Source organism: Ruditapes philippinarum, unplaced genomic scaffold, assembly GCF_026571515.1.
Source record: "Ruditapes philippinarum isolate M1 unplaced genomic scaffold, ASM2657151v2 ctg4244_1_1_1_1, whole genome shotgun sequence".
Taxonomy (NCBI): Eukaryota; Metazoa; Mollusca; class Bivalvia; order Venerida; family Veneridae; genus Ruditapes; species Ruditapes philippinarum.
The window spans coordinates 160,162-172,079 of NW_026854973.1; the positions used below are offsets into that span (position 1 = coordinate 160,162).

The 11,918-nt window shown below is 31.4% G+C and overlaps 1 protein-coding gene across 1 annotated transcript; it reads left to right on the forward strand.

Annotated features, from left to right (window-relative positions):
* The first annotated feature begins 2,904 nt into the window (after positions 1 to 2,904).
* LOC132741666 (heavy metal-binding protein HIP-like) lies at positions 2,905 to 6,834 on the forward strand. Its single transcript, XM_060729887.1, has 3 exons — positions 2,905 to 3,063; positions 4,053 to 4,122; positions 5,873 to 6,834. Exons 1-3 carry the CDS (start codon positions 2,953 to 2,955, stop codon positions 6,265 to 6,267), a joined length of 576 nt encoding a protein of 191 aa, XP_060585870.1. The 5' UTR covers positions 2,905 to 2,952; the 3' UTR covers positions 6,268 to 6,834.
* Positions 6,835 to 11,918: the final 5,084 nt, after the last annotated feature.

An 11,918-nucleotide genomic window follows, 5' to 3' on the forward strand; every position in this document is an offset into this window, starting at 1 on the left:
TTACAATAGTTTTGCAACAGAAGAAAAATCAAGAAATTCGAAAATGCATGTCTATGTGCGTGCAAAGTGAATGAGAACATTTAAGCTAACGCGCCGGATTTTTTTTTCAATTTCTATCTACTGCGTGGGAACGTTAAGCGAACTGATCAGTCCGAGCTGATCAAATGAGATATAGAGGATATTTGTTTGTTTGTGTGTAAGATGAAATTTTATTTCATCGAGTGGGTTTTAAAACAGTATTCTCACGAGTGGCGTAGCCACGAGTGAGAATACTGTTTTTAAAGTTCACGAGATGAAATAAAATTACATCTTACACAACAAACAAACAAATTTTCTTATTATTTAATGCTAAAAAACAAGTTTAAACGAAATTTCCATAATATTAACATAAATATTAAAATCTGTTTCCCCATAGAGAGCCCCATTTAGTTCGAATTTCTCATTGAAAACAATAAGTCTTGAGCTGAAAAATAAGTCCGACAATCAACGTTAAATGACAGTGATATTATTTATTTTGTTTAAAAAATATGAATGATCGCTTGTTTTAATAATAAAAACAAACAATTCTTGTAGGAGGAAATTCCAACCATCTATCCATATTTCTGTTACTTACTGCGAATTTATATTAGACCTGGCTTTGTTAAATGTAAGCGGCAGCCATTTTTTAAAGTTATGTATTTCACGGGAGGAAAATAATTGTGTTTGATTCAGAGGGATATCATTTGGATTTGTTAGTCATACACCTTTTTAAAAGAAAGAAAACATATTTGAGGATTGAAACAGACAAAAAATAAGTGTTGACAGATGTGAAAACATGAAAAAAAGCAGCTATGAAAATGGAAGACTTGGAACTTGCTCGGAACGCTGGGTGGTTTACTTGTTCTACGAGCTGTAGCTGTCATTGCTTTTCAATTTTTCATAAAAAGCATACGGCAGTTATTACTCGTAGGATACTTTAATATGCCCGAATGTCATCAAGAGCAGTTTGCATGTGGAAGGAATGTATTTTTCAGACTGTAAAAATGAAACAAAAAATTTAGAGACGAAATTTAGTGATTGGAATTTGAATGAATAGTTTTCTTCTTCTTATTACTTTTGATATTTAAGTTATTTATCAATTTCAGCTTTGCGTTTTCTTTAAACAGCCTGACATTGTCAGAATTGTCAGCAAAAATAAAATTGAGGTACCACATGGGAAAAATCTTAAAAAAGTAGTTTCTTCATTGAAAAGTGTAAAATTATATTTTGATAACTTCCACTGTGAAATTATCAAACATAGTTTTCACGGATAAATCAGAAATCCACTGAAAAGCATAAAATAAAAAGGTATATTTTCAACTGACGCGCCGTTAAATTTATAATAACTTTTTGTTGTTTAATTTCTGTTTTTTTTTTACTGTATTCGGTTGGGAAGCTAGCGCATTTCAATTTGTTTTTTTTGTGGGGTGGGGGGTGGGGTGGGTGGGTGGAAGTTTCGTTTCACCTATACAGAAGAGGTCATATTGTTACTTTCCAGCTTAAATGGCGAGGAAGACCTCATATGTCCCTCTTTACATTACTTCAGGCACAAACGGACACCTGAGTGGAACTGTCAACGTTCCTAAATCATTGGATAGCTTTCTTACATGAAAGAATATGACGTTCTTTCAGAGATTCGAACCCATTATTTGTGGGAACAAGTGATATCTCCTTGGAGATTTTGGTTGATCAAATATCATTTATAAGAAAAAGTACAGAAGGATGGTTAAAATGGTTTTGATGATGTTCTGAGATATCATTAATTTAAAACAGCGTATCTACCGTCAACTGTTATATATATTCATTGTTAACTGTTATAGATTTTCCATGTCAATAGTTGTGTAGGTATTCCCTGTCAACTGTTAAAGATATTCACTGTCAACTGTTATCGATATTTCATATCAATTGTTAAAGAAATTCACTGTCAACTGTTAAAGATATTCCACGTTAATTGTTGTAGGTATTACCTGTCAATTGTTTCAGATATTCCATGTCAATTATTATAGACATTTAGTGTCAACTGTTATAGATATTCACTGTCAACTGTTATAGATATTCACTGCCAATTGTTAAAGATATTCCCTGTCAACTGTTATAAATTTTAGCTGTCAACTGTTATAGATATTAACTGTCAACAGTTATATATATGCATTGTCAATTGTTGAAGATATTCACTGTAAACCGTTTGGCGCTTTGTCATGCTATCGCTAGCGACAGCACGACTCACATAAGCGTCCCAAATCAGCCATCATATATATCTCTTCATCTACAACGTCTACAGATATTAAAACAAAACGTTTTACCAAGAAATTAGCAAAATGACTGCAAATTTTTAATCATGCTTCAATGACTTCCATGAATTAAGCAAATATTAATTGGTCGCGAAAATTTGCAGGTTTACAGTATTATCTTGGTAGGTTTTTATCGCTTGCTTGAAGATGTTTTGGATTCCGCTTGCATGGTGCAGTGCGTGTTTGCACGTTTGCCTGTGTGAAGGTGTGTGGCTGTGTATTTTCTTAATATGGAGACTACGATTGCTAAGCAAATTTAGCCAATTTATTAAAAAATAATATCCGGATAAAATTTCGACATCCATGACAATGTCTGACATTTTTATAACAGATATCCGGGATAGATCTTTTTAATATACTGAAAGCGTGGGATTGAGGGTTACCATAAAAGACATGTGCGAGCGGCGGCTTTCAACCATTTGGTATTGCGCAGTTATAGTGCATCGTATGTGTGTGTGTTTTTTTTAATATGGAGACTACTATTGTTAAGCAAATTTCGCAGATGCATAAAACATCTAATATTCAAATATTATTACTATCCGGGACTTTAGAACTTCGTAATAATGTCAAAATAATTTATATGATTTTGCATAATACATAGATCCGGGATGGATCTCTTTGATATACTGAAAGCGTGGGATGGATGGTTAGTTTAAAAGACCTGTGCGAGCAGCAGCGTTCGAACATTTTGGTATTTCGCAGTATCCAAAGCATGACAGGAGCTACTATGATTGTTACGCTGTTTGCAGTCTTGGTAATTAAAACATTTAATTTATTACTTTTCATTTTATTTTATTTAATTTACGTTATCATTATAATTCAATGTTATTATGCTTTAGGTAGACAAAAGTTTATACGTTATGTTCATGTATATTTATGCTGTTAGTTTGCAGAAAGCCATACGATATTATTTTTATTTTTTTAAGTTGTTTTGAAAAGAAGAATATTTTGACAAAATAACTGTGTTCTCTAATTTTCATCATTTGACATGTTTAAGGATTTGTGTATTAAGTTCGCGTTTGCTCTAACAACATAGTGCATTGATGATTTATTTTGCTTGATATTGCGATAAAGTAGTGATTTATCTTATGTGCATACCTTTTGAAATTAGTAATTTGTTATTTGTCACAAATCATTGAAATAAAATCAATTCTTAGATATACCTTTGTGTATTAGGAAGTAGAAAGGAGACCGATCGTTAAAATTTTAAGATCTTTAAACCGGTCCTAGCGCTTGTCATTATTTCATAAACCTGTTGCTTATATTTATATTTACATGTTAATCTGTAAAGTCTGATTTTACTAATTACCAGTCTTGATTATCTTGTCAGAGAACTCGTCTAAACATCTATAATTGAAATTTTGAAAAAATGTTCCAACGGTCATTGCAGTACTTTAAGATCAAATAATTAATAACATGACATGAAAGTATCTAATAACCTGGTGGGACTCGACCAACAGTGGTGTAGGGCAAGTGACTTAAAGTCAACGAGCTTAAGCAATCATTCACGGACGGCACTATAATTATATAATATTGATGCATTTTAAAACACTCTCTTTAGCTATCATCATAAGAAGATGAAAATAGAGCGATTGAACAATGTTTAAAATTCTACAAGTATAATACACCTGTTAGAGCTTTAGAATTTTTATACACAATTTAAATCTATCTATTCTTTTATTCTAATTATCAATTATCTATCCGTATTTTAGTGACTTACTTATTTTCGTAATCTGTTTTCAGGGGCTATTTGCCTCGTTTGCGAGCTGTGACATTACCAAAGAAGACGTTGTTGCCCGGGGAATCGAAAGCAGTAAGTATTTGTTAAGTCATAAGCACAAGAGCTTTCACACTTGTTGCCAGTAAAATGATTGCCAACTAATAAAACTGAAGACTGCAATTCATAATGAAATCAATGTTGATTTTCCATCACATTTTTATTACCTTAACTCTGCTATATTCTAAAATTGACTTGTTCATCTTCCATTTTTGAACTGTCCATTATCATCTTTAAGAATATGAAGATGAAAATTTTATTTTGACCTGCCAACATTATTGAGCTTGGTTAGAGTGACCCAACCCTATATTGATCGCAAAGGATAGTCACTTACGTTTCAAGTAGTGTAAAGGTTCTACATGTAGGAATGTGTCTGACCTGGTTTAAATTGAAAGTGAATGCCATCAAAATTCCTACTGGTAGGTTACCTACACTTATTGCTACGTTTAAAGTTTTTTTTGCGCTGCGTTTTAATTTAGATTAAGCATGACTCGTATGCAGAAATTTCAAATGAGCAACAACAATGTTCTGGTGACTCACAAGCATTTGTTGACAAGATAAGAAGTATACTTGTACCTGTTATATTTCGAAAAGGAACCTGAAATTACAACTTCAAACTTCCTCAATTTATTTACTATATTATTGTGATTACCATATAATCACGATTATAGAATAAACTATCTATACGGTCAATTATCGATCGCATTAAAGCCATTTTATTTTATGTTTTTTTAGTTTTTGAGTGGATTACATACATATGAATCAATTATATATTTAACAATTTCGCAGACGCGGTTTCTTTATTAATATACAACAACTCCTTTTTGAAAAACGATGTAGGATAATCCTTGCGCTACTTAAATGCAATAAACAACTTAATGAAAAGATAAGTAATACGATGCCATATTAAAAGTCAATACAGTTATTAATGACTCTTTCACGATGCGTAGATTTGATTTAATAAAATTACTTTATATAAAATTATAGGATTAGACCTTAGTGCATTCTAAAAATGATCAATTATAATATTTCGACTTTTTCGATTTTACGACCATGGCAAATACGTATTAATAAAGCAGTTGAATAATTGTCAGATATACCTAACTCTTTAGATAATCTATTTAATAATGTTGTAAAGTTATATGATCACTGAAATCAATTTCAAATACATTATTCTCATGTTGAATTTTCATAAGTGTTTAAACCTTAGTTGTCTAGGAACGGAAGTAACTAGCCTTTGCCACCTGACTGTATAGAGACAGGCCAATCCCTACATCCGCATGGTCTGATCAGATTCTTTATAGCTGGCAGACCTCATTTCCATCTTGATGTCCCCAAAATTAAAAATGGATTATTCTTAACATGCAAACTGGACATTATATACACACCGGTTTCTCAGTTATTAACACACACATAGAATGTTTTAGGGGGTAAAATTGAAAATTGAAAATTGAAACCGATTGTTTGATCAGTCAGATATGCGGCTTCAAGACACTTAAACTATTTCTTTTTTTTCAAGGCAACTCTCTTTGTTAAAGTTGAGAATGACAGGCTCTAGCTTATATTCCGTTAAAACTAACAAAATATTAAAAATAATTTTGGCCGATAGTTAATTCTCAATACTTTATTGAAACTTAGCAAAACGTCACGTGGTATAGGCGCCATATACATGCAATAGAGCAAAAATATATAGCAAATATTAGATATTACAGTGTTTGAAACACTGATGTTGATACTTTCGATAAAGTTGTATCATTCAATCATGAATATATTTTTTTCTCTTCAGGGCCGATTGCGTTTCAGGCTCAATTGAGATACAAGCAAGCATTTTTCCCCTTAAACGTGCCACTGGTTTTTCCCGTGTGTACATTGAACGAAGGCAATGGCTATAATGCGAAGACTGGTGCATTCACAGCACCTGTAGCTGGTCTCTACACGTTTAGTGCTCATCTATGTAGCAAACCTGGCAAACATATGAGGTTTGCCATGGTGAAAGGCCCCGCTATATTAGCAACTTCGGGTACCTATGAGAATACCGCCGTTGGATGTGCTTTTGTCAACACCATCGTTAGGCTTAAGAGGGGAGATAGTGTTAGGGTAGTGGCAAAATGGATCAACAGCCACTTATGGGCAGACATTTACCGTTGGAATTCATTTACTGGCTACCTTATAAACGCTTAGATTAAGCTTTAATTTCTTGTTTAAAGAAGTGCTCTGTGGCTTAAATGCATATTCACATTCCAATTAAAACCTGTTTTTAATAAGTAAAACAAAACAATTGAAAACACTTATAAAAAAACGCTTGGAGTGATAAATAACACAGTTACATTTTACAATTATTTTCATTACATGGATATTTTACAGAATTAGAAAAAATGTATATAAGTGTACATACTTGCAACATTTAGTAAATTTATAGATCGAAAACAACTACATTTTAAATCAATAATACGTATGCAATTAGTATACAAAAATACGTTTATATTGGACTTCATGAAAACTTACACTATTAATGTTACATAATTCGCATGCAATGAAAGGAACCATGAAAGGAAAAAAAGTAAAATATAACCAATAACTTATAAGAAAGTTGCCGGTTGAGTATGCTTATTTTATATTTCTACACCCGATTTCTTTTTATGTTGTTGTTGTTGTTGCTATTTTCAGTTTTTACTTATCTTGGAGCGTCTTTTTTGCTTTTGTACTGATATAATTACCCAGAATCCTAATAAACAGATTTCGTTACAATTTATGTTTTTATAATTTTTTTATAAAAACATCACATAAATCGCACAAATACCGGACACATCCTATATCACTCTAACCTTATACACATTACAAATACCACATGCATCACATATCGCTCATAACTCACAGACATCACACACGCGTAAACCATAAAAATCAGATCACATAAACCTTATAAATCAGATACACCACATACATTTAATATCCATCATACCTAAGATATATCACTTATACAAACACATCATAACTCTAATACATCACATACATCGAATACATCACATATCTAATACATGTCACATACAACACATTTCTCATAAACGTCACACATACCACAAACCACATATTCATCATAAACATTGTTAATGCAATACTTTACAAATAACTAGCGGTAGCGTGTAAGGAAATAAATTTTGTCGTGCATGTCAAGATACAATACAGTAATCGCCTTGTCCGTCAGTTCTTAATGGCATCCGGTGTCACACAATTAAGTGACTTTCAAAGAAAACTTACACCTCATTTATTATACTATGATATTTCTATCAAACCTACGTGATGTTGAACATTCGACCATTTTAAGCGTTGCTTGAAAGGACACTATTGACATTTTTAGTTTGACTATACGAAATATATAGTGCTGTCCTACTCATCCCAACACTGGCGCCTGCGTCCTCGGTCAGATTTCAGATTAAAGTGTTTGTGCAGTTAAATATTTTTAATATATAGCTTATATTTCTTAAGATATCAACTTTAAACGCAATTCTAACACTCACATGGTATTGTCACTATAGACAAAGAAGGAAAAAACTGGTGTTAAACTGCCAATAAACACCGGTTAGGGACTACTTGTATATGCGCTGTTATGTTTTAACCCTCGATTGTATAGTTTACAAAGCATTTTAAAGCGACAATAAAAAGCATTTTTATTTATATTTTCAGATCGTATAATGTTTTCTTTTCATACAATACCGAAATAACATCTCACATACACTAACACCACATATTAGATCCATATCAGTTAATAAATATTTTGACAAAACGGCGCCAATCCGTAAGCAGCGTAATGACGTCATCCTAAGTAAACAACTCATTCGTAAACAAGCTGACGTTATTTCATACATACAAGAATTATAAATGGGGCACTGATGTAAACACAATACGACGTAAGTTTTGATTGATGAAAACTTGACAAAATAACGTTTTTGACTTAATATTTCTTTTGTTTGATAATTTCTATATCTTCGCAACAGTAGGGTGCGAATATCGAACAGCGTTATACGGAAATCGGCACCGGAAGTTATTTCCGCTTGAAAAAATAACATTAGTGATTTTCCTTATTTTATCGTGTTAGAATCGAAATAACATCGGCCTGAGGGGTGTATATCGGCTATTTAACACCGGTTTTGTCGTTTTGATGCGACAAAATTAACTACTCAGGCCTACGGCCTTTGTGGTCAATTCCTACGCATCAAAACTCCAAACCGGTGTTAAATAGCCGATATACACCTCTCAGGCCGATGTTATTTCTTAAATATATGTTTCTATAATCAAGCAAATCATATGCGACAAGGGGCATAACTCTAAAAACAAAAATTTGACAATTAACGTCCCTTGAACTATAAAGATATCACTTATAACTCTTACTTCTTTATATTGTAAGGGATAAACTCCAAACTGCAAATATATAATCAACTTCATCATATGTAACAAAGTTCATAACTCGAGACGCAATATTTTCAGTATAATCCCCTTTGAACTATAATTTTCCTTGACATGTTATGTGACAAGATTCTTAACTCGATCAATAACACTTCAAGAATTATCTCCCCATGAACTTAAAATTTCCTTTTAACTGTAACTTCTATATTTCAAACGTGATTTACTTAAAACTTCACATATATGCTCCTTATCATCAACCATATCATATGAAAGGGTTCATTTATCTAGCATCAATATTTTCAGGAATATCTCCCTTGAACCTTAAAAAATGTTTTTTACTCTTACTTCATTATTTAATCATAATGGATTTACTTCAAACTATAAGTGTACGTTTGATATAATTTCTGTATCATATGTTTATAACGCTAGTGTGAATATTTCTATAATGATCTCCCCTTAAACTTAGAATTTTCCTTATTTTCTGTTACTTAATTATTTCTTCAGGTATTCAATTCGAACTTCAAAAATATGATTGATATCATTTTCTACATCATATGTTATAAGATTTATACATCTAAAATTATCTCCATTTTGAAAACTGTAATATACATTTTTTAACAATTATTTTTGTTATTATAAATATTTTATTCTTTAGACCTAAGATATTCGTTCTTTGCAATAATTCACCTCATGCATGACAAGGAACCCTAACATCTTTATTTCAAGAGTTGTTTCTTCTTTGAAATTATAATCTGATATAGTTTTTTGTCAATTTTATATAATTTTGAACATTTAAGTGCTTTCTTAATACAAATACAGATATATTCATCGTAGTTGGTTTTTTTCTATACCTTTGTTTTCCTTTATTGCGTCCAATATTTAATAAGCCGAGAATGTTGTCTCCTCTGACATGTCTGACAGGTTTCTTTTTTACAGGATTGGACATACACAGCCTTTCGAGATGAATATTCCATATGATGTACGTATAAGCCAATAACTCGTGTGCAAAATTTCTGATCATTCGCTCTATCAGTTATTCCAAAATAGTTTTAATTGTGAAAAAATGACCCAATATCGAAAAGCGCTGCGATGCTTTTCACTCAAACTGGGCTAAAATACCAACAAAGTAAGACTTTCAATTTATCTCTTGCATATTTTGTTTTTGTTTTAAGTCTCTCAGCTGATCTGTCTTAGAAATTTAACTTTATGTTCTTAGGCTTCTGGACCTCAGCGTAGTTTCTTAAGTACTTTTATTTGAAAAAGAATAGCACAAGTTACCTGCATAAATAATAACATATTTAATGTGACATCCTTGTTATCCTTGCCATTAACTTGTGATCACATCTTGAGCGTGAACATCGGAGCAAGGTTAAACATTTGTCAAAACGCCGGTGTCAGCACCATTTGTAAGATTATTTAAACACAGTATATCTTGACAATAAAATAATATTTACTTTTAGAAAATGATAAAAAAAAACTTTATGAAGTAGATTTCTGAATATATATAATGAGTTTAAGTACATCAGTTTCATTAAAAATACATAATTATTTTAAAATGGAGTTCTTTAACAATGTTAATTAATATATTAAGACGTGTAACCTAAGATACTAAAAAAACATATTTATATCATAATGCTAACATTTCTTTCAACACTTTGATAGAAAGTGATGCGATATCAGTAAAATTTGCATCTTTACATTCTCAAATAAAAAGAATTCTAGCATTAACAAAATAAATGAATAAATAAATAAATTAATCAATTAATTAATAAATTAATAAAAATGTTTAATAATTTTAACTTTGCTTAGTAAACATTTTTCCATGGTTTGACAAATACTTGTTCTGACAGTAAAAGATGTATTTAAAAAGTAAATAAAATTGTTTAACAATCTGATTAATTCCTATTTAACTTTAAATCTAGTTCACAATTGACATTTCTATTTTGAGAATCAAATAACTTTGTAACCTTCACAGAGTGTGTCCAAGAGTGATGCCTCACTTCCATCAATGACCGTTTGTCACTGAAACATCACAACCGACAGTCTCTTACTTATTTGAAAATCAAAATGGCTTTTCTCATACCTTCCACTAGAGCATTTACAGTGTCACAAGCTATTGCAGAGTGTCTTACATTAAATATGAAACCTTAAAGTACAGTATAAAAACGTACTTAAGGTGTTGCAGTCACGTTATTTTGCAGTGTCTAGAAACCAAAATCTGGAAAAGTATATTGTAGTGATGTACCACAGGACATTTGAGACAGTTATACTTAAAGTTTCTAAAGGGCTTCGCCTTGCAATGAATCAATATTTATCTGTAAATGAAGTAAATGCACTCATTAGAAAATGTTGAAAGCTGGTTACTGTATTTAAACAGAGTTCTCTGAAAACAACCTGATTATATGTTGCAGAAGAAAACCTTGATCTTAAACAACTGCATACTTCAGGGCGTTGTGACGGTATGGAATTCAGCTCTTTTAATGGTCAGACTCTTCTCAAAATTCTTCCAGGGCTGTGTTATACAAATATAAGAAACATGCACATTGACATGTATGCACATAACATTAATAATTTCCAGTTTCCATTAAAAATAAATATAACGTTAATCCTATAAACATATCGCCTTTAATTTTCTACCTTTCATTATTACCAAAATTTATTTTATTAACAATTTATATAATACATAAAAAATAATAATTAGTTTCACATAGTGATTAGAAGATCCTGCAGCAGAATATCTGTAGGTATGTACTTACTAAACAAACTAGAAAAATCCAGTCTAAGGCATATAAAGCCATTAAAAATATATCAATATTCACTCCTCAGGGCCTTTATGTTTTTGATGACCGTACAACTGGTAAATTTTATACAACGAAAAAAGTAAGTTATACCTAAAATAGAACAAATAATTTAGTAAACATGAGTTACTTCCCCTCAAAATAGAGACCTTGGATGGTACAGAAAAATCTTTGAAAAATGCGCTTTCGGTATTAAAATTCTATGCCAATGCCTCCGGCCTTCGCATCAATATAGAAAAAAACTTAAGGTTATTTGGTTTGGAAGCATGAAGGGTAGCGATATTAAATTTCAAACTGAAGAAAATATTTCATCGGAAAATGAAAATGTCAATGTTCTTGGAATAAAATGCTCGCTCAATCTGAATGAGATAATCAATCTTAACTATAACGAGAAAATAGCAGATATAAAATAATAATAACAGCAATGGTCGAAAAGAATTCTAACCCCTTATGGGAAAATAACTGTTATTAAAACATTTGCTTTCTCAAAAATCAATCATCTACTTATTTCTCTTCCAAATACGCCCAACGAAATAATCAAAGAACTAGAATCTCTATTTTTTAATTTTTTTTGGAATTACTCAAGGGACAAGATTAAACGAGAAGTTATAAGTAAACCGATTTCAGAAG